Source organism: Lichenostomus cassidix, chromosome 14, assembly GCF_008360975.1.
Source record: "Lichenostomus cassidix isolate B80296 chromosome 14, HeHo_3.0, whole genome shotgun sequence".
Classification (NCBI taxonomy): domain Eukaryota; kingdom Metazoa; phylum Chordata; class Aves; order Passeriformes; family Meliphagidae; genus Lichenostomus; species Lichenostomus cassidix.
The window spans coordinates 4,585,834-4,609,677 of record NC_139495.1 but is presented as its reverse complement, the minus strand read 5'-3'; the positions used below and the strand labels follow the sequence as shown (position 1 = coordinate 4,609,677).

The 23,844-nt window shown below is 41.0% G+C and overlaps 1 protein-coding gene across 5 annotated transcripts in view; it reads right to left on the bottom strand.

Moving 5' to 3' along the window:
• The window catches only part of MAD1L1 (mitotic arrest deficient 1 like 1), a 340,910-nt gene that overhangs the window by 239,533 nt on the left and 77,533 nt on the right, over positions 1–23,844 (bottom strand). For all 5 annotated transcript variants that reach the window (XM_085074561.1, XM_085074563.1, XM_085074564.1 and 2 more), the window contains exon 11: positions 799–943. In XM_085074561.1, coding sequence (XP_084930687.1) covers positions 799–943 — 145 coding nt within the window. The remainder of the gene's footprint in view (positions 1–798; positions 944–23,844) is intronic.

Here is a 23,844-nt window from a genome sequence, read left to right as displayed (position 1 = left end):
TACTGGAGTTTGACCTTCTGCACACACATAAGCTCATTTTCGGGAGCAGCTTTATAATGCCAGGGAGATTGCTCAGATGAGGCAAGTTTTGCAAGCTGTATTCTTGGAAAGTGAAGTAACTCTCATTCTGACCACAGCGAATTATTATTCCCTTTGTGCAAAGAGAGCTCTCAGAATTTAATATAAAATTTTCAATGCTCTGCAAGCTTCAGAATTATTGTATAGAATTTCATCATGAGAGCACACCTGATATAGGATGATGCAGACCCCTTTGATATATTCTATAGAAAGAATCTTAAAACGTATTTTCAATTTACTGGTCTAGTGCTTGCCATTACATTTGAACAGACTTCCAGCGTAAGAGGAAGGCAAATCTCTTACTCTCTGTAAATTGTTTTTCCACAGGAACAGTTGACAAGGTGCCGCCACTTCGTTCTCTTTAGGAAAGGAGGCAATGCAGCCAAAGCCATTATAAATTCCCTTCAGTGGCTCAAAACACTCCAGCAACAACATGATTCAATTCTCTGCCCTCACATCGATGCCAAGCCTCAGACAAAGTCACATATCCTCAGCAGGAGCCCAGCTGGGGGAACACAAGCAGAGTTTTAGGAGGCACTGGTACTTGCAATGCAGTCCTAAAGACAAGTCTCATGTCTCTCATGGCACCCACTATGCAAAGACCCCAGAAAAGCTTTGTAGCACCAGTTATGGAGGTGAACAAAGAAGAAACAGGAAGGACTGCACCTGGCAGAAAGAAATAAGGCCGTGGGCTTTTCCAAGCATGGTGCAGGAACTCACCTTGGTGAGGAGCACCACACGTTTCTGCAGCCGCCTGACCAGCGCTTCCTGGTGCTCACGCTTCTTCCTCTCCTCTGAGAGCTGGCTCTGAACCCGCAGGATTTCCTCCTGGAGCTGCTGCCGGGCCTTCTCCAGCACTCGGGCACTAAGAGAGATAATACAGACCTGTGAACTCTGGAGTGCTGCCTCTCAACCACCAGGGAGATCAGAAAAACCTCAGAGGAGAAGCATCACCATGACACAGGGCTCGGTGTCACTCTCATCTTCCAGCTGCGCCACTGGAAGCCAGGGAGCTGCAGTCTCATTATCAGCCGTTGTCAGAAAAAGACATGAGAGGAGAACCACCCCAGGGACAGCTTCTTGTGCAGCACAAGACAATTACTGCACCCTCCCATGAACAAAGCATTTAAATAATTGCATATCTGTTTCAAAATCAATCTGTTTGCCATTGAGAACGTGCCTTGTTTTCAACAAACACCACACGGTATTGGGCTCCACTGGATCTTTTCATTTTTTTCTAACAAAGCAGAAGAAAAAGTAGGTTTAATATGATGTGTTTTGACTGACAGATAGGACTCAGCAAGTAATTACAGCCACCACCTGCACATTGCTCTTGCCAGCAACCTATGCTGGAAGAGCAATGTCTTCTGAGGCCAGGTGATTAGCACTTCTTTTGAGACGTGGATATGATCCTCAATTAAACCAGAATAGCCTGGGCCCTCTTCTCCTCAGCTCTCTGTGCAGCACGCTGTGGTGATGCACAATTATCCGTGTGCTCCTGGAGAAGCTCTCCACGTGTGCCCTTCAGCCCTCAGGCTGCTGCTGGGACTGATGGGCAGCTGCTCCAAGGCTCACACCAAGCAGCTCATCACACGTAAACTGCTGGAAAACCCTTGATCAATGACAAAATAACAGTGAAATCGCTCCTGTGATTGTTAAGAGTCAGTTCGTAATTTAAATACGATGAGTTTATCCAAGACTGCTCACTAAGTATTTAATGAGTGAGCAGGACATGAAATAAAAGTATTGCACACAAGTCAAAAACCCTCAAGCAAGTAAGAAAGATCAAGCTCAACAACTCCAGCTTAGTCAGAAACAGAAGAACTTTGTTTCTCCAATGCTAGAAACAACACTGGAAAATTTATGAGTGCTCCTGAGGGGTCTTATTCATCATTATAATTGAAAGAAAATAAATAAAAATGCTTTTAAATAAAATAGCACTATTGTTAAGGTACTGTTTAGATAGATCCAAAAGGGAATACTTAACTTCTATCATAAATCAAGCACAACCTGTGCTGCCAGGTCACCAAATTGTATTTCTTGGGAAATGTATGTAGGAATTCACAAGAATTCCAAAGCAGCTCTCTCCCTACCTCAAAATCTTTTTCTTTTAAAAAAGTATTTGTTTTAAAGCACTGGATGAATTATAAACCTGTTTAAAGCTCCAGTTCAATTTGGAACTATTCACAGACCAATTCAATAATTGGGAACTGTGTAATTGTCTCTTCTTTGTTACATTCAGGTAGGAAGGTTCACCAAGAGGGCTTCATATCTGCATTTGAAACTGGATAATTGCATTATCAAACACCACTGCTTCCTTGGATCTGTTTTAAGTCATCAGTTAAGATGGGCACCAGAGCCAAGAGTAACATCTGGGGATGGAATATGCCCACAGGTCAGCCTTGATAGGCTTGCAGCAGGTCAGTGCTCAAAACAGGGAAGAAAGGATGGGTAAGACCTGGTAACCTCAATTTCTGCCTTAAGATTCATTACAGTTTGTTCAACAATATTCCTTTTTATGCATAGGGTAAATGTAAGTACAAAGCCTTCGTTAACGGTGTTGTAACAATTAAAATCACACTACAGAAACCTTACTGCAAATATTTTTTGCTTTATCAAAGAAGCTTTGCTCTGATTAGAGTCAGAACAAAAGGAAAAAATGCAAACATAAGATTAATTACTATGAAACAGCCAAAATCTTACATTTGATTATTGCAAAACATTTTGATAAGACAATGGAGAAATCTTTTTTCTTCATCTCCTAATATTGTGACTTATTTCTATAAATGTTGAGTGGACCGACAAATTATGATTGATTTGACATTCACCAAGAAAAATGAGATATGTGCTAAGTTTCCTTCCCAAAATAATGAAAAATATTTGAGATTCACATCTCATGGAGAGCACAGACATTCAGCCACACACAAAACTCTCAAGTTCGGTTGGAAAACAACTGTTTTAAAACATGAGAAAAGTTGAGCAAAGAGAGACAAATGGGCAATTTCCTCAGCCACTGCATGGAAATAACACCTTCATCTGTTTATATTTCAGCCTCAGTAAAAACGTGATGTTAATGTACCTAAAATTCAAATGCCAGAGATGCCTATGACAGCAGGGACAATCCTCAAACTTCCTGAGCTGACTGTTACCATAGGTTTCCTTGCTATGGAAGGCGTGAAATTCAACTTCCTCACAACTCTCCACACCATGCCAAAGCACATTATTGAGATCCTTTCTTCCTCTCTTTGGACAAATTGATAATTCTTCCAGAAACTGCACCAAATACAACACGAACTGCCTCTATAAGGAAAAATCCGAAAGGAAAGTTCTGTTTCTTATTGACACAAAACAGGATTTGAAAGTAGGTGCTCAGAAGCAAAAGCCTTTAAAGCCAGGCTTGTGCACTCTTCTGCCACCCTGATGACACCTATGGCTTTTCAGAAGTAATTGCTCACTCAATATGAGTATTAAAAAGCAAAAAAAAGAGGCCCAAAGTTCTCCATTCAATGTAAGCTTGGAGAAGTGGCATTTTAAAAAATCTTTGCAAGTTCAAAGTAAACCTTTTAAGCCTTAAAGAGAAAAAGTCATTTCTGTTTATCAGCCTATTAATGTTCCTTGTTCCACATCCCAGTGAATGAGATGCCAACATCCTTCTGTTCTGAGCTGTTGAGACTCTTCATATTTTGCTCTTCCCTTCTGTAATCCACTTTAATGCAATCTTAATGATAAAACTTCATTTTCCAGAATATTCTTTGAAAGACTGAGAACAATGAGGGCACAGAGTGAATACTGAAGCTGTAAGATACATTTTAATAATCTCCTTCAAAAATGACAAAAGAAGCTGACAGCTTCCCCCACCCCGGTGATCCATAAAACATTATTTTAATCATTCCATCCTTTCAGTAGCCAAGTTACCACCTCAGAGTTACTAAAAAAAAATTACAGAGAAAGCAAACAGGATGCCAGAACCAGTCTGTGTATGAACCTGAGAGGAAAACAAGGGGTCCACAGCGACAATTAGAAGAGCAACACTGTCTGGGTCATGTTGTAGCTCGGGAGGAGATGAGACACGTGTAGCAGCAGGGCCAACTGTCAGGGAGGAGATCACATCAAAGGGAAAAGCAGAGTGTGATGGGAAGAACACGGAGGAGCACAGAGGGAAAACACGGTGACAGTGCCATTGCAGAGGCGCGGCGGAAAGGAGAAACGCGCTGCAGCGATCAACATGCTCGTGTCAGAGCCAAGAAAAAGGGTTAATGCAGAAGCTAATGAGGCAAAAAGGAGCAGGGGAAATTGTTTTGTAGCAAGGCATTTGGATGAAGGAACACCCGTTCCTGGAACTTGACAACTCGCAGCCATCTCAATGAATCCACACGTACACACATAAACCATGCTGGAAACTGATAAACAGAGCGCTGAACAAAAATGTTATTTCTCATTCCACTTCCTCCCCCACAGGTTTTATAAGCAAATGCAAAGGCATAAGCAGAAACAGGGTAACTCCAGCATGTCTGTTATTGTCCAGTGGATAGCAGCAGGACATCCCTGTCTGTGCTCTCCCTCAAGGATGCTTCCAACCTCCAATTTGTGACACAGACAACTTCCCCCCTCAGCCTCTGCCCAACCTGCCTCAGCACCAGCCAGGATGGGAATTAAAAAGGGAAAACAGAAGGGGGACACTGAAAACAGTCTGACTTAGATAGGGACACAGGAAAGAAAAGGTGAGGCTTGGCAAAACAGAAAAATATCCATCTTATGTTAAAAAGGGAAAAAAACAGATCCATTTAAAAATGCTGCTGAAAAGACTGGAGCTCTGAAACAGCTGCAGAACGGAGCTGCCCACACTAGTTTAACATTTAGGGAAGGTAAACCAGAAAAACAACCATCAGGAAGGAGGAGACTTTAGTGCTACAAGTATTTCAGCTCAAAAGTCAGAGGTTTGGGTGCTTTTACCACAGTCAGATTGGCATCTCTTTCTGCTTCCATTTTCCCAGGCAGAACTGTGGATTTAGGGAAGCAGCAGCATCCACCCCTGCCCTCAAATCCTGTCCTGCTGCTGGGGCTGTGGGAGCTGTGGGGGCCAACAGGTCTGTGTTATCTATTTGCTCACTACATTCACAAAGAGAAATGATACAAAATATGAACATCTTTAGTAGAAGTTATCACAGGGGCTATATTTTATTTAAAGCTTTAACTGTGCCTCACAGAGAGGCATATGAAATACTGCTACACAAAATACTACATGAAACGGTCTACAGAGAGTTGGTGGGAAAACAAGCTTTCTTCCTGCTATTTATTTCTCCCAAGTCTTCAGCAACCATCTGCAAACCTTCTCTTGGTTCACACCTTGTATTTTCTCAAAGATCTTTTGTATAACTCACTATATAAGCATCAGGCTTCCATAAATCAAAAATTATTCAGAAGTAAACAGATCATACATCACATTGCTGCCAGACATACAAGGAAGACTGAAATCATTCTGAATTTATAATGAAGGAACAACATAAAGAGAATTATTTTGCTAGTGCGGCCAGATGAAATGGGTAAGAAGCAGACAGACATTTGGAGCTTTATTGGTACACTGACAATGTTTTATCTCTGAGACAGTATTTAATTTTACTCTCTAGCCAGCAGCATAACTATCAGGCACAGAAACACAGTTCCACCAAAGTGAACTGTTGGAGAAAAGAAATAACACACAGCTTCTGCCCCAGCCCCAGTACAATGGCCATAATTGACTGACAGGAGTTAAGATTTACTAAAAGTCATTCACATCAGGCACTGTGAGCTTCCTTTCATTACAGGGTCAGCAGGCTGCAGCACACAGGGCTCTGCTGGCAGCAGCCACCCAGAGGAGCCAAGCCCAGGAATGCTGCCAAAATCCACAGGCCAGGGTGGCTCCACCTGAACAGACACTCAATCAGCCACTCGCTGTGAGAATCACTGTCACAGTGTTAAACATGCCTTCCACATCACCAGCAGGATGGGAATGAAAGCAGTGCCTTAACTCATGAGGAACGTCCATGGTTTGTTTTGGTTTTGCGTGGAAACTTCAATAATTCGAACATCCATCACTGAATTCTGGAATGTGAAATATTTCAAGGGTGAAATAACTACAGGCATAAATGTCCTTTTTCTAAGCCTCTAAACCTGAAGTGTTCATAAGGCCAAAGCTTCTACTAAAGACATTTATTTGGTGAATAAAACTTTTATAGGTATTTAAAAACCACTGAACCCACACTGCTTGCTGTGCACTTACTGCACCTGAAAATGCTCCTAGCTTCAGTACAACTGGCTACAGGAGAAACTAAACTGATAGTTGAATAAACAAAGTGATTAATATTAGCTTATGCAGACAAATCTTTAAGGGCCTTTGGTATGTGCAGATGCTCATGGCTCTTGTTCTGAATCAACAAGTCAGCATCAGTTGCACCTTGAGCAAACAGATTCCCTTTGCAGTGCTTGGAGAGAAGCAAATACTAAATGTTCTTAATGAAATGCAAGTAATTAAAAAGCAGGAGTTAAAACCAAGAGTCCTCTGTGATGATTAGCACAACATATAGCCAGTACAGCATGTGTCATCTCTCCCTGCATCATCATTTCCATGTGGCATTTGGCAATTATGGAGGATGGACTATTTTAAAAGGGCATTCCCTGGAAAGGATTTTCCACTCCCATTCTGAGATAAGAACAAGTTTAAAGTGTCTTTTCTACACTGCAGAGAACAGGATGCCCTCTGACCACAGACTGATCCTCCAAACCAAGTCAAGGTGTTCTCTAAACTGCTCAAAAATGCATGACAGGGAGTTGGGAAAGGAACACCTCCACTCCCAATATTTCATTAGCAGTTGTGTTCATTTGATCCCCTTTGCAGCTCCTAGTTTTGGCTCTCCTCATGGTCCTGGCTAGTGAGGAAGGTCAGCCTGTGGATGATGCTGCAGGAAGGCAACACATAGAGCTTCAGCACCAAGAGATGCCAAATGGCTGCTCCCTTCCCCATCATCCCTCACCCAGCTCTGAGCATCCAGCACAAGGGAGCAAAATACTGGAGAAAAGGAACTGTCACAGAAGAGAGGAAAACAAACAAACAAGCCCCCAGAAAACAACCCCACGGAAGAATTTTGAAAGAAAACCTTTTCTCCAGCCAGGATCCAACCACCCTCTCTGCAGCTGGCTCAATTTCCATCATCTAATTCAAATTCTAAATGCTTCAAAGTGTTATTACACTTTTTTCTTTGAAAACAAAAATGACAACAACTGAAACAAAACTCTGAATGAGAAAACCCAAAGACTGAAATAATTACTAATCAAAACAAAGGCCTGTACATGGGCTGGTGAAGTCACTGGCCAGCTCTACCCAGTAATTTCTCTTCGTGTCGGCTCTGATGAGTTTTATATTTCTAACATTTCATCAATTTGAATCACTAAATTCAATTTGCATTCACAGATAAACAGAGAAGGAATAATAAATACTCTCGTCTGACCTTGAAGTGTGACACAGAAAATTGCCCTCGATGATTTCATTTCGGTCTGAACCAGAGTGAATAATGCAGTTGGCCTCACCAGTTACCAATCTATAATCACACTTTTGGGCTGGAGGAACTCACGCCTGTGCCTGAGTGTGATGAAGAAACTCAAAACTTCCCACTCTTTTTTGTACTAGTCTTTTTATTGCTGCCCCCTCACTATAGGGATTAAGCCCTTACCTGTGCCCTTCCCCACCACTCAGCCCCAAATACACATCCCAAGCATTTCAGGTTTTGCACAGTCCCAAGTGGGAAGCAAGGTGAAGGCACTGCACATTTTTCTCAACCCAATCCAGCATTATTTGCATTATAAAGTGCATATAATAACTCCTCTCCCTCCCAGTAAGCTGTCAAGTCACTGAGCCAACTCTCCAGCACTGGTGTGAAGCAGTCATACCACACAGGCAACATGAACACCAAGAATATTTCCAATTTCTGTTATACATTCCAACCAACGCTTATCAAGAGAGCGGGGAAGTCATCTGGGAATTGCATGAGAGCTGAGGAGCTCTAAAGAATATAGAACTGATAAAGAGGAGTGAAAAAAGGGAAAATTTGCTTGAAGTGGTGAAAGAAATGAGTAGGAGAATGGTCGTGCTGAACCAACTTGTCAGCAAACAAATCTGCTGAAATTCTAGGCTCTTGACAGTTAGATAATGGCTTATCTTAATAAAATAAGAAGGGTCAACGTGTTTAGATGAGAAAAACAAAACATTAAACCCTCCACTGCAATATAGCAAGTGAGTCCTCACGGACTGGTGACTCATTACAGCTTTGTGAAGGTTCTGCGGATCTCTTTCAAATTACCTTTTCCAATGAGACCTCATTTCCAGTGTGCATTACAGTGCTCCACACTGAAATGAGGATTGAAATGAGGATTGTATATTACTGCTCAGTCACTTTTTTTTCCCAATATCTGAATCTAAGACTACCTGAACAAATTTACAGAAACCCAATCGTCTAAAATATTTTTTGCAGAACAATTCCTTGATGGACCCCCACCATAACTCACTAAAATCCAAAGCTATAGCTCAGCATTTCAGCATCAGGTTTTTGTCAGTGAAAACCCCTCCTGGTTAAGTGATGAAACTTGTCTCAGTTTTCACTGGGGACTCAGAAGAGAATTCGTAATGTTACTTGTTGACAACAAATAAACCCAAACAATTAAGTGCTACCCCCCAGCACTTACCCGTGGGACACTGGCAGAGATGAAAGCAAAGGAATGACTGCAAAGTCACTCAGCTCTCTGTGACAAGCACTCTGCCAGACTGCTGCTCTTGGCTTCTCTTTCTCACAAGCACCAATTTAACTCCATCTCCTATCTGCCTCCCACCTGCTTTGACTCAGCTCATGTCAAAGCAGTCTAGCAAGATCCAAGCCATATTAAGCACAGCATTGTAACAGACCTGCTAATCCTTAAATCTGTAATATGGACTCTTGGACATGCATATTAAGTATGCACAGATCTTTAAAATTCCATGACCAAATAACTTGACCTGTAACCATGGATTTTCCAAGTGCCACCATATCTTTGGGCACAAAAAACATGACATGGTATTGTAGGATCTTTCCTACCACACTCTAACAACAAATCAGGATTCACTGCTAACTGCATCTGTTTCCTGCAGGATCTCTGCCTCATTTGCTGCAGAATTTGGAAGATTAATGAAGCACAGAAATTGCTTGAAGAGAATAGTCTTGCATTAAGGCAACTGAAAGTCTCCCAAAAAAATCTGGTTCCAATTTTTGCTTTGGCCAGAGCTTCTAGTGATAGCATGACCTTTTCACAGCAGTCCTTGGTGCTGAGCTCCAGTGCTGGGCACTGGCAATGCTGCTGAAATCAGTAGCAGCTACTCAGACCATATGAAGCCTTGGGTAAGTGTTTTGGAAGAACATGTTCTAAATATTCCATATTGGCATCTCCAAAAATAAGGCTACACTTCCTCCTCAGTTTACTTCTGGTATCATAGAAATAGCATAAGAAATAACTAATAAATTGTTAAATTTCTGTAGCAAAGCATTAATAGCTGCTCATTAAGTCAACCTAATCCACCATATCTGCCACGTGAAACAAGAATGCTGCATGCTATAGGAAACCAGACTAAGGAGGTGTCAAGTGCCTTGAATTTGGGATTTCCTACCCCCTGAGAGCTTCACCTTGCAACCCTGATCTCACCTTTCAAGTATCTATTTTCTTCATGGGGAAAACACTATTTGAAAATTTAAAAAAACAAAAACAAACCAAAAACCAATGAAACATAAAAGCAAAAATGCACTGCTAAGAACAAGAATGAGGCAAACCTGTAGAGATAGCTGAAATGCCCCAAAACCATCCACTGTGGGGTAAGCTTCATCCCAATTACATTATTTTATATCCTCATATACATCCATTTTGGGCATGTACATAAGCACACACAGACCCACAAAGCAGAGAAGAGCTGGTCTCCAGCCATCTGGTATCAGATAATGAAACTAAAGAAACTGGGATCTTTCCAAGCTTGACTGTCACTGTCACACCAGGAATATCTGCCATTCCTCCTGCAGTGGCTCTGCAGCCCCTCTCTCCATAAACCCAAGGAATGCATAGAGCTGCAAACCCTTCACTGCTCCATCACTGTGTCTGGGCAGCTGAGCAGAGGCAAAAGGGATTTTCAGACCCTTCTCCCAAGCTGTAATTTTTCCCCATGAAAAGGATGTGTCCAGATCAGACTTACTCTGAAGTCCTGCTAACCTCATTCCTAAAACATCCTGTGCATGTTTGTTCTCCCTGTTTCACCTAGGAATCCAAAGCACTATTTCAATCTTCCACTGGACTGCTGACATTATGAGAATTTACATGCAGGGCACAGACACCTATCTTCCTCTAACTTTTATCCCCAAAATTAGCTCAAAGAACCCATAAACCAATACAAGGCAAGGGAAATAAAGCTGTCACCACGGAAGGAGAACTGCCAAAACAACTGCATTTATAGCCCTGTTACATCAATTCTTCTGCATCAATATTTTTAAGTGTTTAATAAAACAATACTACATTCAGTGCAATCTTTTTGTAATGAATACTTATAGAGAAACCAGTCAGGTGGACATGTAAATAGCCTTTATACAGCAGTTTCAGGTTTCAAAATCACTAGATGAACAGACAAGTCAGATCCCTTATTTTGTGGTGAAGCTGTGACAAGGAAGTGAATTTAAAGATGTGGCAACCAAGTAATTTTCTTTCTGTATCAATGCAATTTGGTGTCAGCCAGTTGGCACCACAAATCACACACAAACCAGCTCCATGTTGGAGGGGCAGGATGATAATTCAGTGTGGATTCAACAGGTGTAGGGAGAAGATTCTGTCCTCAGCACTGTAGCACTGTAATTCATCACTGTCTTGGTTTAACCGCAGCACAGCCTGACATCATGTGGTCTGGAATATCCTAGAATCACAGAATGCTCTGGGTTGGAAGGGACCTTAAAGATCGTGTCATTCCAACCTCCCTGCCATCAGCAGGGACACTTCCCACCAGAACAGGTTGTCAGAACCCCATGCAAGCTGGCTTGAGCACTTCCAGGGATAGGGTAACCATGCAGAGACACTTGGCAAGGCTGATTTATCTACCACTTTCAAAAACTGTTCTTACCATGGCGCTTTATTTAAAGCAAAGCACAACAAGACAATATCAGTAATGTGTTTATTTCTGCAAACTCCCTTAGGAAGGAAGGAAAGAAAACCTTCAATGAGAACTTAGGTGGGCCAGTGAAACAAACTGACAACAAAGAGCTGCCAAGACCAAAACTAAAACCCCAAGGCAGTAACTGGGGGACACAGCCCACACTCTCTGGAGCTGCAATCAGCAGAGCTGGTCCCCCCAACCCACATCCCCCGTGCTCAATAGAGGCTCTTTGGCAGCCAATTGATGGGCTGTGCTCAGCACGTCCTTCAATTGCCACCTGTCTTCTCTCATCACCTCCCCTGCTGCCTGCACTGTACCTGATTAATACAGCCCATGCCTCCTGGTTATTTCCTTATCGATCCCTCGGCTGCTGCACGGAAAAGGCGTCAATGCACTTAAGGGCAGCACCTGCCTGGAGACTTCAGCCTTCAGCTGCTTCCTGAGAGAGCGTTTTGTTCTCACTGGATAATAAGAATCTGTGGTTAAAGGAGCCTTTAGGTATTGGCAATGTCATAAAATGTTCCTTGTGTCCCACTTGAGTGGAGCTGACAAACCCTCCACTCGCTGTCACTGGACTAATGAGAAAAGAAGCACTTCTAAAGAGCTTTGGGTACTTCTGCATTGCAAAGTGAAAAGCAGAAAGTAAGATATTTCAATGATGTTCGTTCCAAAGCCCCATAAAGAGGAAAGAAAAAAGGGAACGTTTCTGCACAATCACTGTATCAAGCAAGCAGCTCTCTTATTAATCTCTCCTTCCTCCGCATTCAATGGCTCGGGGGCTTGAAAAGTTGACACTTGACTTGAAAAATGCCAACTCTAAGCAGTTTATTTCCTCTTGAACTTTAAGAGCTGACTGAGACAGAAATGACCTTTAAAAAGGCAGGGTTAGTTCTTGTATGAATTGATAGAAGGATTCTTTGCTTACACAGCACAGCAAGGTACTGAGCAAATCTCCTGTACAAACTCCCCTCTCTCACCAGAGGCAAGAACAACACCGTGTTCCATCAGCCACAGGATCCACAGAATGGGAGCACATGGGACCTGGTGACCCAGCTTGTCTACAACAAGAGGGGAAGAGCCTCATACAACCATAAATCGATGACCTTACACATGCCCAGGACAGAGACTACACCAATATTCATACCCTGCAGATCTTCCATCACAAGGAAGCTGTGCAGACACAACCAAAACTCTCAAATGTAGGTTATATCACCAATTTGTACCTAAATCCCACCACCAGCCCCGACTACGGAACAGCCACACAGTCCTGCTGCCAGTGGGACTCACAGCAAGATGCCAGGACTCCTATTCTGGGAAATCTCCCCAGTGGATGTGGCTTTGCTTACATCAATCTTTACTGAAGCTGCTGAAAAAGAAACCAATCACTACATGGCTCATTAGTGGTCTTTGATGAAAGGCAGCTTGAAAATGCAAATCAATACCCAACAATAACTACTAATAATATTTGCTGCCACACCAGTAGCCAGAAATGGAATTGGGCAGAATATTCTTGTCTGAGGTCCACCATGCAATTCATACCACCAGATGTCCAAAGAAAGGTGATTGAAAGATTTTGTGGCAGCAGAGGACAACCTAGGAGTTTTCAGAAAGGAAATTCACAAAGCAAATGTCTGGGATGTTAATAGGGATGGAAATGCACTGGGGACAAATAAGTTTAGTTTGCCTGTGTGCTAATAATGACACATAGTGGTACAGCATTTGAAGATCTAAAGTGCCTTGCTGATGAGCACTATTCTTGCATGTTAAACTAAGATATCCAAATGATATTTCATCTATGCAGATAGTGTCAGAGTATTCACCTGTTTCTCACTCTGGAAGGAAGGCAGATGTAGCCATTTTGGTCACAGCAAAGTATTAATGCAGAAGGTGAGCAAACTTTCCACTGCTAAGAAGAGAAACTCCTGAGAGGTAGGGTTGAAATTCTGCCTCCTCCTTTTTTTAAAAATTATTTTATTTCTAGCCTTGATCTTCAACTACTAAGCCATGCTGACTCCAAGCAGCAAAAGACTGATGGAGTTCAGAAATCTCCAGTGAAGTATGAAGTATCACTTTGCCATCAGCAGCAATGAAATGCTTCCAATCTACCATCAGCCCACTTAAGCAGAAGCAGACATCTTATAAAGAGAACCCCGTGGCTATTCTGTGCAGGATTTTCTTTTTCTCTGGAAGGGAAATACACATCAAATTCACCAAGGCAGACAGAAGAAGTCAACCCTTATATAGGCTAGCTTAACTTATTAATAATGAATCATTTTTGTCATTATTGCTAAGGTTTACTAACAGGCACTGTGGTAGGGGGAGAGGAGGTGGGGAAGGGTGTTTTGCTCTCCAGTGCAACTGGAGGCATGACAGGGAACTGTGGCCTCAGTGGGATATTGAGTGGAAACTCTCAGATAAGAGCTTGGCATCTCACTGACAGCAGAGACTTAGAAAATTCTTGCACCCGAAATATAGATATAATTATATGTGCAGTGTATAAATATATATATATATAATTATATATATATTTTATATATATAGAGAGAGAGAAACAATGCAGTACTTCTCAATGCATATTAAAGAAGAATATGTGTACTGTTTTATCCTATGTAGCATTGCAAATGTTGCAAGTATTAATTTTTTAAATATTTTAAAATGCTGTCTGATGGGGCTTTTCCTGTGTGTATAATCACAGGAGATCTTGGAGAAACCTGTTTACTTTTGCAATCCATTAGAGAGGCTCCCACTTCCAACCTTACTGCACAATCACTTCTTTTAACAGTCAATTTAACAGTGCTTAGCCTCCAACTGTTGCTCTCACTCACAGAATGCTGCTTTTGGGGCTCTGACTGTCGTGCATAAAAAGGCTTCTTAACATCTTTAGGGCAATATGAAAATACAGATTTATACTGTAGGTGTATAACTGCTGCAAAACAGATTTGCTCAACTGTAATACACATCAAACAACATTAAAAACCAGTAAGGAACTGCCATCTGATTTACATGAGATGTACTTTGAGACTTGTAACTTTTGCCTGGAGGTTTTAATTAAAGCAATTCATGTCCCAGGGCACTTTTCTCATAGTAAAGTGTCTTCCCCATTCAGCTGCTTCAAGGACTCTGCTCTCTGTGCTTTGGCACCATCTAATCAATCCCATGGGAACAAATGGTAACACGAATGCAGATCAGAAAAACAGCTTTAAACAGAGCAAGAAAGATGAAAAACTAAACGTAAAAGAAGAAACAATTTTGTACCCTTTATTCAAGAGTCTATTAGATCTCTGGAATGACAACAGAAGGGGAAGAAGGCATTGGTCTGAGGAAAATCTGAGACTTGTGAGTTCTGTCACTCCCACCATGGGTGTTCCCAGATCTAACTTCCAGCAGTGATCATCTTCAGTCAGGGGATTTTTCTATCCTCTCTACTCTTTTGAAAGAAGAAAGCAGTGATCAAGAATCCATGTTTGGTAGCTCTTTCCTTTGTCATTTAATTCACTCTGAGGCAGGAGAATTTACAAGTCACAGCAGCTTTGGTTACTCCAGGTATTTCAGCAGAAATGCACCCAGTGGCCCAGAAGAAAGGGTGGAATTTTCCCCCAGATTTTGTGCACCAGCACAGAAAACAAAGTTTATTGAAGGATGAAGAAACATCAACAGGCAAGACACAATAAATTAACTTACTAGTAGGTTGTGTGAGTCAGCATTTAGCAGCATAAGGCAAAGCTAAGCAAGGTTTTTGCTGAAAATGAGGAATCCATCTTTACCATAAGGACTTTGACTCAAATACTGCAATAAACATTGTTGGAATAATATTCTAGGTGGATTACTCAACAGAAAGCAGTGCAAAAAATAACTTGCAACTGTTAAAATTCTTGTCAATTTTGCAAAATACCTCAAACAAACCCTCTCACTACATTAATCAACACAGTCGGGGGTGGGGGGGGGGGAAGAGAGTATTCTCCTAAAAACTTTACAATGGAATTCAAGCAGAAAAACTGATAATTTTACTACAAATTCCCAAGAAGCTTGTAAGAATACAGAAAAAATCTCATTCCATCAACAGCAACACTGATGCCAGCAGAGCTCCTTGTGGGTTGACTGTCATTTGGTGATGCTTTGCACAGAGCAGCTGCACCAGCTACAAGTGATGTTCCAAACCACAGAATGTTTGCAGGAACTCCTTTGTGTGCAGGTGTCAGCCAGGAACAGCCAGCAAGAGCTTCCCAGGCTTTCTAAATTGCTACAGATGCATGAGGTTAAATATAAAAGATAACCTGCACAGCGACTATATATGGCCTTCATTCTTTAATCTTTGAATTAATGGAAAAAACCCAATTAAATAGCAATATTTTTTTTTAAAGCAACCAAGCAAGCAAACCGACAAAAAACAACAGGAGAGCATGGTAAAGACACACACAGAATCATCAGGATTTTACAGAAGTTATTTTGTGCACGTACACTGGCTGAACTGACAGACTGCTAACCTGGGAGAGGTTTTTCTTTGATGTTGTGGCTGTTCAAAGTTATTCTCAAACTGAATAAAAACAGTAAACAACAAAACCTGAAATCTGTTAAAGTATCCAAGTATTCTGTACTGTAGAGGATCACGCTTTAATGGCATGCATGCCCAAAAGAGTAACTATTTTCTGATCTTTAGCTAATTTTATGACATTCTTACTATCTCAAAATGAGTATATATTAAAAAGTCTACTTGGAATTGCTTAAATCAATCAGTCAATCAATTTTAGTTGAATTCATGAATCTATTTAGAAATAATTGATTCCATAGCTCCAACTATTAGATACTGATAGCATTTATATATTTAACAACCTGAGAATGATTTGAAAATCCATAAGCCTGTAATTACTTATGACAAACTTCATACAGGAGTATTTTAGAACCTTAATCTAGCTGATTTCATCAGTATCTTTCTGACCCTTCTCTAGTTCCAGGCAACAATAACCAATTCATTCCAAGGCTGTTCATGCTCTCATTTTCAGGACCTCAGTGTTCCAGTATTTCTGTTTCCATTAAGGAAGGACAGTCTAGTGAAATGACTATTTTAATGGTTTTATAAAAAATGTTTCTATACATTTCTATCGATTAAAGAATCCTTTTAAAAAGAATTAATGTTTGTATTTTACCAGTAGTGTTTACAGAATAAAACCAGTTTCACGAGTTCATCTTTCTTTTTTTTAATTGGATTTGTGAAATAGTTCAGCCATTTGTGGTGGAGTAGATGGGATAAAAGCATTGGAATTAAAGAGAATGAAGGCACAATCCAACATTTACATTGCACAGAACTTTCATACCACCACTGTTAACTACAGCACAGAGAACTCTTACAAAGATTACATGGGCAAGTGCATATTTCCAAACCTGATGAAAAACTTATATTTGATTTTCTACCACCATCATCCACAGAACAATGGCTGAGAAAAAGATACTGTCTGTCAGCTCCTCACAGTGGGTTTTTTAAGGTTGAATTAAAGTATTAAACTGAAATAACAGATTGCATCTGAAACTAAAACACATCCTTTCCCGAGTTAACCACATGACAACCAGAATTCCAGTGAAACTGCTGAAGACAAGCAATAACAACCATGACTGAATGCACAAAGTAATGCCTGAATTTTAGATACAATGCAGGAATAATGTCTTGTGACACACCAGTAATTCAGGAAACATTTGTACAATACCCAGATGGTAGATATGGCCTAGATTGGCACGTTCCTGGATTTTAATTTTCATATTGGTGGGGCTTTTTTTTATATTCTTTTTAATTCCCTAAGAAAACTGCTGGCAATTCGGTTTCAACAAGCAAATATAAGCTTCCTATGAGGTCTTACACCAAGTTGTTAAGTAGAAAATCCTGGGTTTAGCAGTTGGCAGGTTTGAGCTGGTGCAGAGCAGGGCAGGGGCACGAGCACTGGTTTTGCTTCATAAAAAAATACCAAAAGACAGAGCACCAATATTTCAATATTCAAACCACTTCCAATACTTATTCCCCTTTTTCTTCAAGCTCCTATAAAAACATCATAAGCAATCGTGTTAAATAGCATCAAATTTATTTGTGTAAAGCTAATTGCAGTGCCTGTCTCCACTGACATCCCAAGACAAATCTTGCAGCCAGGAGAGAGCCCTGAAGAGAGAAAAACTGATCCATGCAGATGCCTGAACAATCTTTGCTCGCCTTCATGAGATTCCCTGCTGAATCCTGAAAACCTAGATCAATTTGACATCAGCTAATTGTGGTTATTCTCACCATCTTTCCAAGTGAAGGCCAGAAAGAAATCTGAGGCACAAGTTACAAACACTGTGTGCAATGGAGTTCTGACCCAGAAGGTAAAATCTGGATTGCTGAGAAGATTACAGGTGTCAGCCTTACAGTTTCATTAGAAGAAATTAGTGTGATTTTGTACAAGGTTCAGTGTGCATTGATTTTTTTAAAAAAACATCAGAAATATTGAGTGTCATCAAATACGAGGTTCTGCTGGTAGCTCTGCATTTTTAAAAATCAATCTGAAAACCCAGTGCCTCCAAAAACAGGGCAAAACCACCTAACATCACATTTAATAGCATAGTACTAGATCTAAATCCATGTGCAAGGAAAATGAGACTTACAAACAAATATGAGACTATAATAGCTGTAAATGTCTTGCCTTTAGGAACATCTAATTTACTGTTTTAAAGGTAGGCTCTCAGTCTCCTCTTTGCTCTCCTCTGGGTCCCATCAGCTGTGACTGCATTAATACAAAGCTTAGTCTGCTCTTAAAGGAGAGCTGAGCAGGATTAGTTTCTATTCTAATCTTCAAGCAGAGGTTGTATCTCAAGCAGGCTTTTTCCACTCTTTTATGCACTGTGTACAGGAGATGTACACAACACAAGGCTGGGGTGGGTTGCCTTTCCTCTGAACAATTCAAAAGATGAAGATTCAGCCCAAACAGGTTTGCAGGAGGCACTGACATTTCTCATCCAGCCGTGTCTCTTCTTAAAGTGTTTTAAAACCCATTAAATTCAGAGCTCATATGGTTGGGAAGGTCCCCTGACACACACGTGGTCTGTGCAGTTTTACACTGCCTGCAGACACGGCTCAAAAACAAGAGTGAAAATTTCCTACTCACTTGATGTGTTTGCTGTGGATAGTAGTGCTAATTAACCAGAGAGATGTAAATTAATTTCATAGTGGATCATTTCAGTGGAAACTTCCATCTGTCCTGAAACTGGTTTGTGCCTGGACTTGAGGCTAGAACCTGGCATTTTCCACCCTCAATTCCGAATATTCCCCAAATGTATTCATTCCCTAACCCCTGTGCAGTGGAGAGTTTGACTGGTGACAAAAACTACTACAAAAATTGTGCTAACTGTCCCATCTGCTGACCTGTCCAACTTGGAAACACATCCATAACCAGAATGCTGCTGGCTGACTGGCTTAAACATTGAATGTGATCTTAATTATGTATTTTATTCTCTAATCTGAAGTTTGCATGTATATACATATGCACATAAAGCCATATTTCAGAGTGTTACATTTATGGGTAACAGCATAGCTTAGGAAAGAGGAAATTTAAGTTTTCAATCAACTGTAAACCTGCAGCAACACTCAGTTAAACAAAACCACTCCACACACAGAGCCCCACTGACAGCATTCAGCCTCACACATTTGTGTGCAAACACCAAAGAAAACATTATTTGTGTTTACACACAAAGAAATAATCTTTGCTTTACATCCATCCAAAGGCACATTAATCCTGGAAAGCAAAGGCAGGCACCACAGTGTGCTGACTGGGGAAGACACTTCCAAATCTGCCTCTGAATCACAGCAATTAAGGGAATTAGATGGTGACCCTTTAAGTCCAGTCCAGGACATTGTTTGGATGTGGGAAAAATTAGTGTGAAAGGGGAAATGTACTTTGTGTTCCATCTCCAGCCCAGCAGACCTCTCCTGGCCGGGCTGGTGGTTGGGCTCCTCCCATCATATTCAGATTATTTCTGGCTGTGCTCTGTGGAAGTTTCTCCCTGGCAATGCCTCTTCTGGACAGGTAACCCAGCAGGATTCGAATCAGGTGGTTTAAAGCACAATTCTCAGGGATCCATTTCAAAGCTCTGCAGCTCCTGACCAAGGGCTTTACCAGAGCTGGCAGGAACAGAGCTAATCCCCTGTATTTCTGTACCAATCCAGGAAACTGGAAAAGGAGCTTTTGGGGGAAAAAAGGTGTGAAGTGATGCTCTCCCAGGAGCAATCTGCTCTCAGCTGTCAGCAGCCATGGTCACAACATGCAGCTTGCACATAAATCTGCATGCAGGACAATGAGACCAACATCCATGACCCTCACATAGTTCTATCCTAATGCTTTATTCACAGAACCTGATGGTTTTGCCCCTTTTTTCTCAATTTTTTTTCCCTCAAATTGTTTTTCCTGTACATGAAGAATTATGAAGTGATTAAAACTGAAGGTTAAGAACCTCCAAATTTGTTAGGTTCTTGCCATGCCACTGTTAACCTGTGAGAAACAGTTCAGAACCAATATTCTTACTTTCCAAATGAGCATGGAACCTGGTTTGAATTAAAACTTAAAAGAATTCCTGAATCTGTATATTATTACAGATTCAGGAATTTTTTTTTTTTTTTTACATTTCTTATGTCCAGACAGTGCAGTGCACTAAAATGAGACAAAAAGCCATTCTATGCTGAAATGCGAAGAGCCCTTCATACTCACAAATTCCTCATCTCATTTTTCCAGGAGGATCTCTTGCAGAAACATTACAAAACCATTTTCTTCCCCTTTCATCTTTGTGAAACAGCACATTATTTCCATGCAGGGAGCTGAGGTGCAAGGGCATTAAAATCCAAACAGAGTCATTATGGTGACTGAGCAACCAGGAGTCATTTCTAACCAAACTCAGCTGCAAATCTCTTGCTCCAGTCCATGACACCTTGGAAGCTCCACGGACTGAACAAAGGCTGAAGAATTTCATCCTCTACCCAAACATAAGTAATAAATTACATAATCCCATTGTAAGGAAAATGAGGCTGAACTGGCAGACTTTGATACAGAGAGAACAGAAATGCTGGGCCAAGCTAAATTACCTCTGTAGTTTCCATACTATACGTGAGAGCTGCTAGTAATGCTCATTCAAGTGGGAAAAGGATCTTTGATACTCTATTTCCAGTAATACATTTTTGACACACAGACAGTAATTATAAAAATAAGCTGATGCATAGGGACAATTAAGAAATTTAAGCCTCCAGCACCTATTACATAATTTCCTTCTGTACAGTGAAAAGTCAGTACCAAAACTCCCAGTGTCACCAAATACAGTGAATTCTTCTAAAGCATTTTGAAGGCAGAAAAACAGACATTTCACCTGCAGTCTGAGCTGAAAATTTCTACAGTGACTGTTACCATACTGAATCCAGGAGGTCATGTTCTTCTGAGAAACAAGGTGTGTTAAGGAATATCCCTGAAGTACTAAATGGTCTCTGGTCATCTTGAAGCACAAGCAAAAGCTTGTGCATGTTTCCCTAAAAAACACCACAGATATACCCACCATTTCCTATTCAAATGTCCCAAATTCCAAACACCAGCAGAGGTGGCTTGCTTTAGAAAACATCATTCTTGAAATGCAATCCATGAGAAGACACTTAGGAGCACACTGAGCTATGGGCTGCCAGAGTCAAGCCTCAGCCAATTACCTGATCAAGCCTCAGGAGATCAGCAATTAACACCAAAGTCACAATTTCAAAGCAAAGAAATTTATTCTACTAAAATAAACAAACAAACAAAAAAATACACTTCAAAGGGAAAATTACTTTGGAAAACTAAAGTGCTAAACACTGTTAACTGTTTAGTCCATCTTATGAAGACCTATCACTTTTTTTGATCAAACAATCCAGTGGATCATGGACTCATGGAATGGTTTGGGTTGGAAGAGACGGTAAAGATCATCCAGTTCCATCCCCTGGCCATGGGCAGAGACATCTTCCACTGTCCCAGGTTGCTCCAAGCCCTGTCTAACCTGGCTTTGGGTACTTCCAGGGATGGGTCAGCCACAGCTTCTCTGGGCACTCTGTGCCAGGGCCTCACCACCCTCACAGGGAAGAATTTCTTCCCCATATCCCATCTAAACCTACCATCCTTCAGTTTAAAGCCATGGTCCCTTGTCCTATCACTGCATGTCCTTGTCCAAAGGATAGAACAGGCTTTCACCACAGTCACCATGGGAGAGAGGTCTCTGCAAAGTGGTCACTTTCAATCTCAAGAAGTCAAAATAGTATAAAATCTTCCAGGGAACTGGGTGTGCACAGTTGGAAACGGGGATATCTTTAGCCTGCAGACAGAATTCAGACTTAAAAGCAATATATTTTCCACTTTCCATAATGCTTTGAAAATATTTATTAGTGGTTGTCCAGTTCTTAAAAGTAAATTCCATCTAAAATTGATAAAACAACTCTTTTGTGCTTAGCCATTGAAATATTTTGCATTTCATGATACAGTTATAAATTAATTGCAGCAAGAACAGATCTAAGAAGAAAAATTAACAGGTTAGAGCTCTTATCAGGGATTCAGCAGATCTAAGTTCAAAGCCACACTGAGCCTCGGGCTTTCAGCTTAACCTCAGGCAATTCATTTAACCTCCCCTGTCCCTCTATTACTCATCTGTACAATGCTGTATTTAATCAGAATGTCACAATGCTTCTTATGTACATTGTTTATATGACAAACATGCCAAAAAATCTGGCACTAGGATCTGTATGGGTACATATACACACACAGAAGACTGAAAACCCAGACATTTCTCAACAGAACCTTCAGGCACACAGAGTATTTCCTCTCAAAAAGAGAGTAAAAAGAACCACATCTCCCAAAAGCCAAAGAATTGTCATAAAAGAACTGTCAGAAAGAAGACAGAGCAAAGTTTTCTCTCAGTATCAGTAGCCTCAGTGCAAGAGTACAATAAATGAGATACGGGTCTGCAGAAAAGCCAGCTCAGAGGGAAAAATCACCTTAATTTCAGACAACAAAAGAGAAATGAGAGAAGACAAAACCAATTGGTTCTGCTCCTGTGTTATGGATGGGGAAATCAGTTATTCCCTGCCTTTAGAGAAGGAACAGTGCTGGAGACAACACAAAAAGCCTGTGATTTGCAAAGGGGAAACCGAGGTGGCAATCAGGTGGTGCTGGTCAGTGACAGCAGAGCAAATATCTTCAGGAGAAGCATTTTGTATTTTCCACCCCTCCTGATGTATCAACTTCTGTGCAAAGGGAAATCTGGACACAGTCCTGGCAGAGGAGTCCAGGACACAGAGGAGGGGGGGTGGATTTTGCATCATGATGACAAAGCCAAAAATAACAATCAGCAGTTTTCTGATAACCTTAGCACTTTGAGTAACCTGTGGTCAAGGTTGGCAGGTAACAACACACAGTGTATTTTATCAGATAAAACAGATTAACCTTATGGGGCTGAGCCATATATTAGATTTCCCAATAAATGGCTGTGATTTACCAATCTAGCAGGGATGAGGAGGGAATGCAGAGCCAAGAATTGCACTTCTGCTTCCTTGCAGCTCTGCCACAAAGCAACTTCTGTGCAGAGCTAAGGAGGAAAAGCAGCCAAGAACTGATCAAACAAACCCATGGAAGATGTTCAGATGCCACTGGAAATAAACCACTTCACTTAACTGAGCTGCACTTCTTAAAGAGAGAAATCTGAAGAAACACAAAGGCATTTCAAAAGAAGATATTCCTAACAGAGTCCATGGGCAGCAGCACAACCAAGCTGGCTGAGAAAGCAGATTCAGCTACTAAAGCAAAATGGAATTCGCATTTAGTTAGTGGAAATCTACTGGATACCCGAGGGTGATGAACATTAAACAGTGTGAAATTTTATTGCATTTTTCTGCTCCCCTCCTGGGATTTTTATGACGATAACCATTTTTTGCATATAAACAGTGTGAGCTCCAAAAGCTTCATTTTAATCGAAGATGTTCCATTAAAATTTAACACGCGCAAAGGTTTGAGTGCTGAGGCTGCCTCGTGAAGAATGTCAGATTTAAACAGTTGGTGAATTAAACCCACGTTATGTTGTGCATGGTAAGGTGACTTACCCAGCAGGTTCTGAAGCACAGTGAATTCGCTCTGTCGATAATTTGCAGCGTATTTGAATATTCCTGGTGTACAGAAACTTAACTGCCTTGTCATGCGGAAGATGGATTTCCTGAACACCCACCTACCTTGTTAACATTTGTACATCACCACACTTTGCACTGAGTACACAAATATTCCATCTGAAAGACTGTTGCTGCTCCTCAAAAAAAGCCCTATTCTCAGCAGTCACACTGGGTCAGACCAAATCCAATCTAGCCCAGCACTCTGCCTTCAACAGCAGCCAAGGCAGATGCCTTTGGAAAAACACAAGAGCAGGACAAAGGCATAGCAAAACTTTTGCAGGATATTCTCCATGTTTCCAGCAACTGCTATCTCAGACTCTTTTTGAATCAAATATGGTGCCTTTGTAATAATAAACCAAAATGAATTTTTCTTCCTTTAATTTTCTCACTCCCCTTTTGAACTTTGATA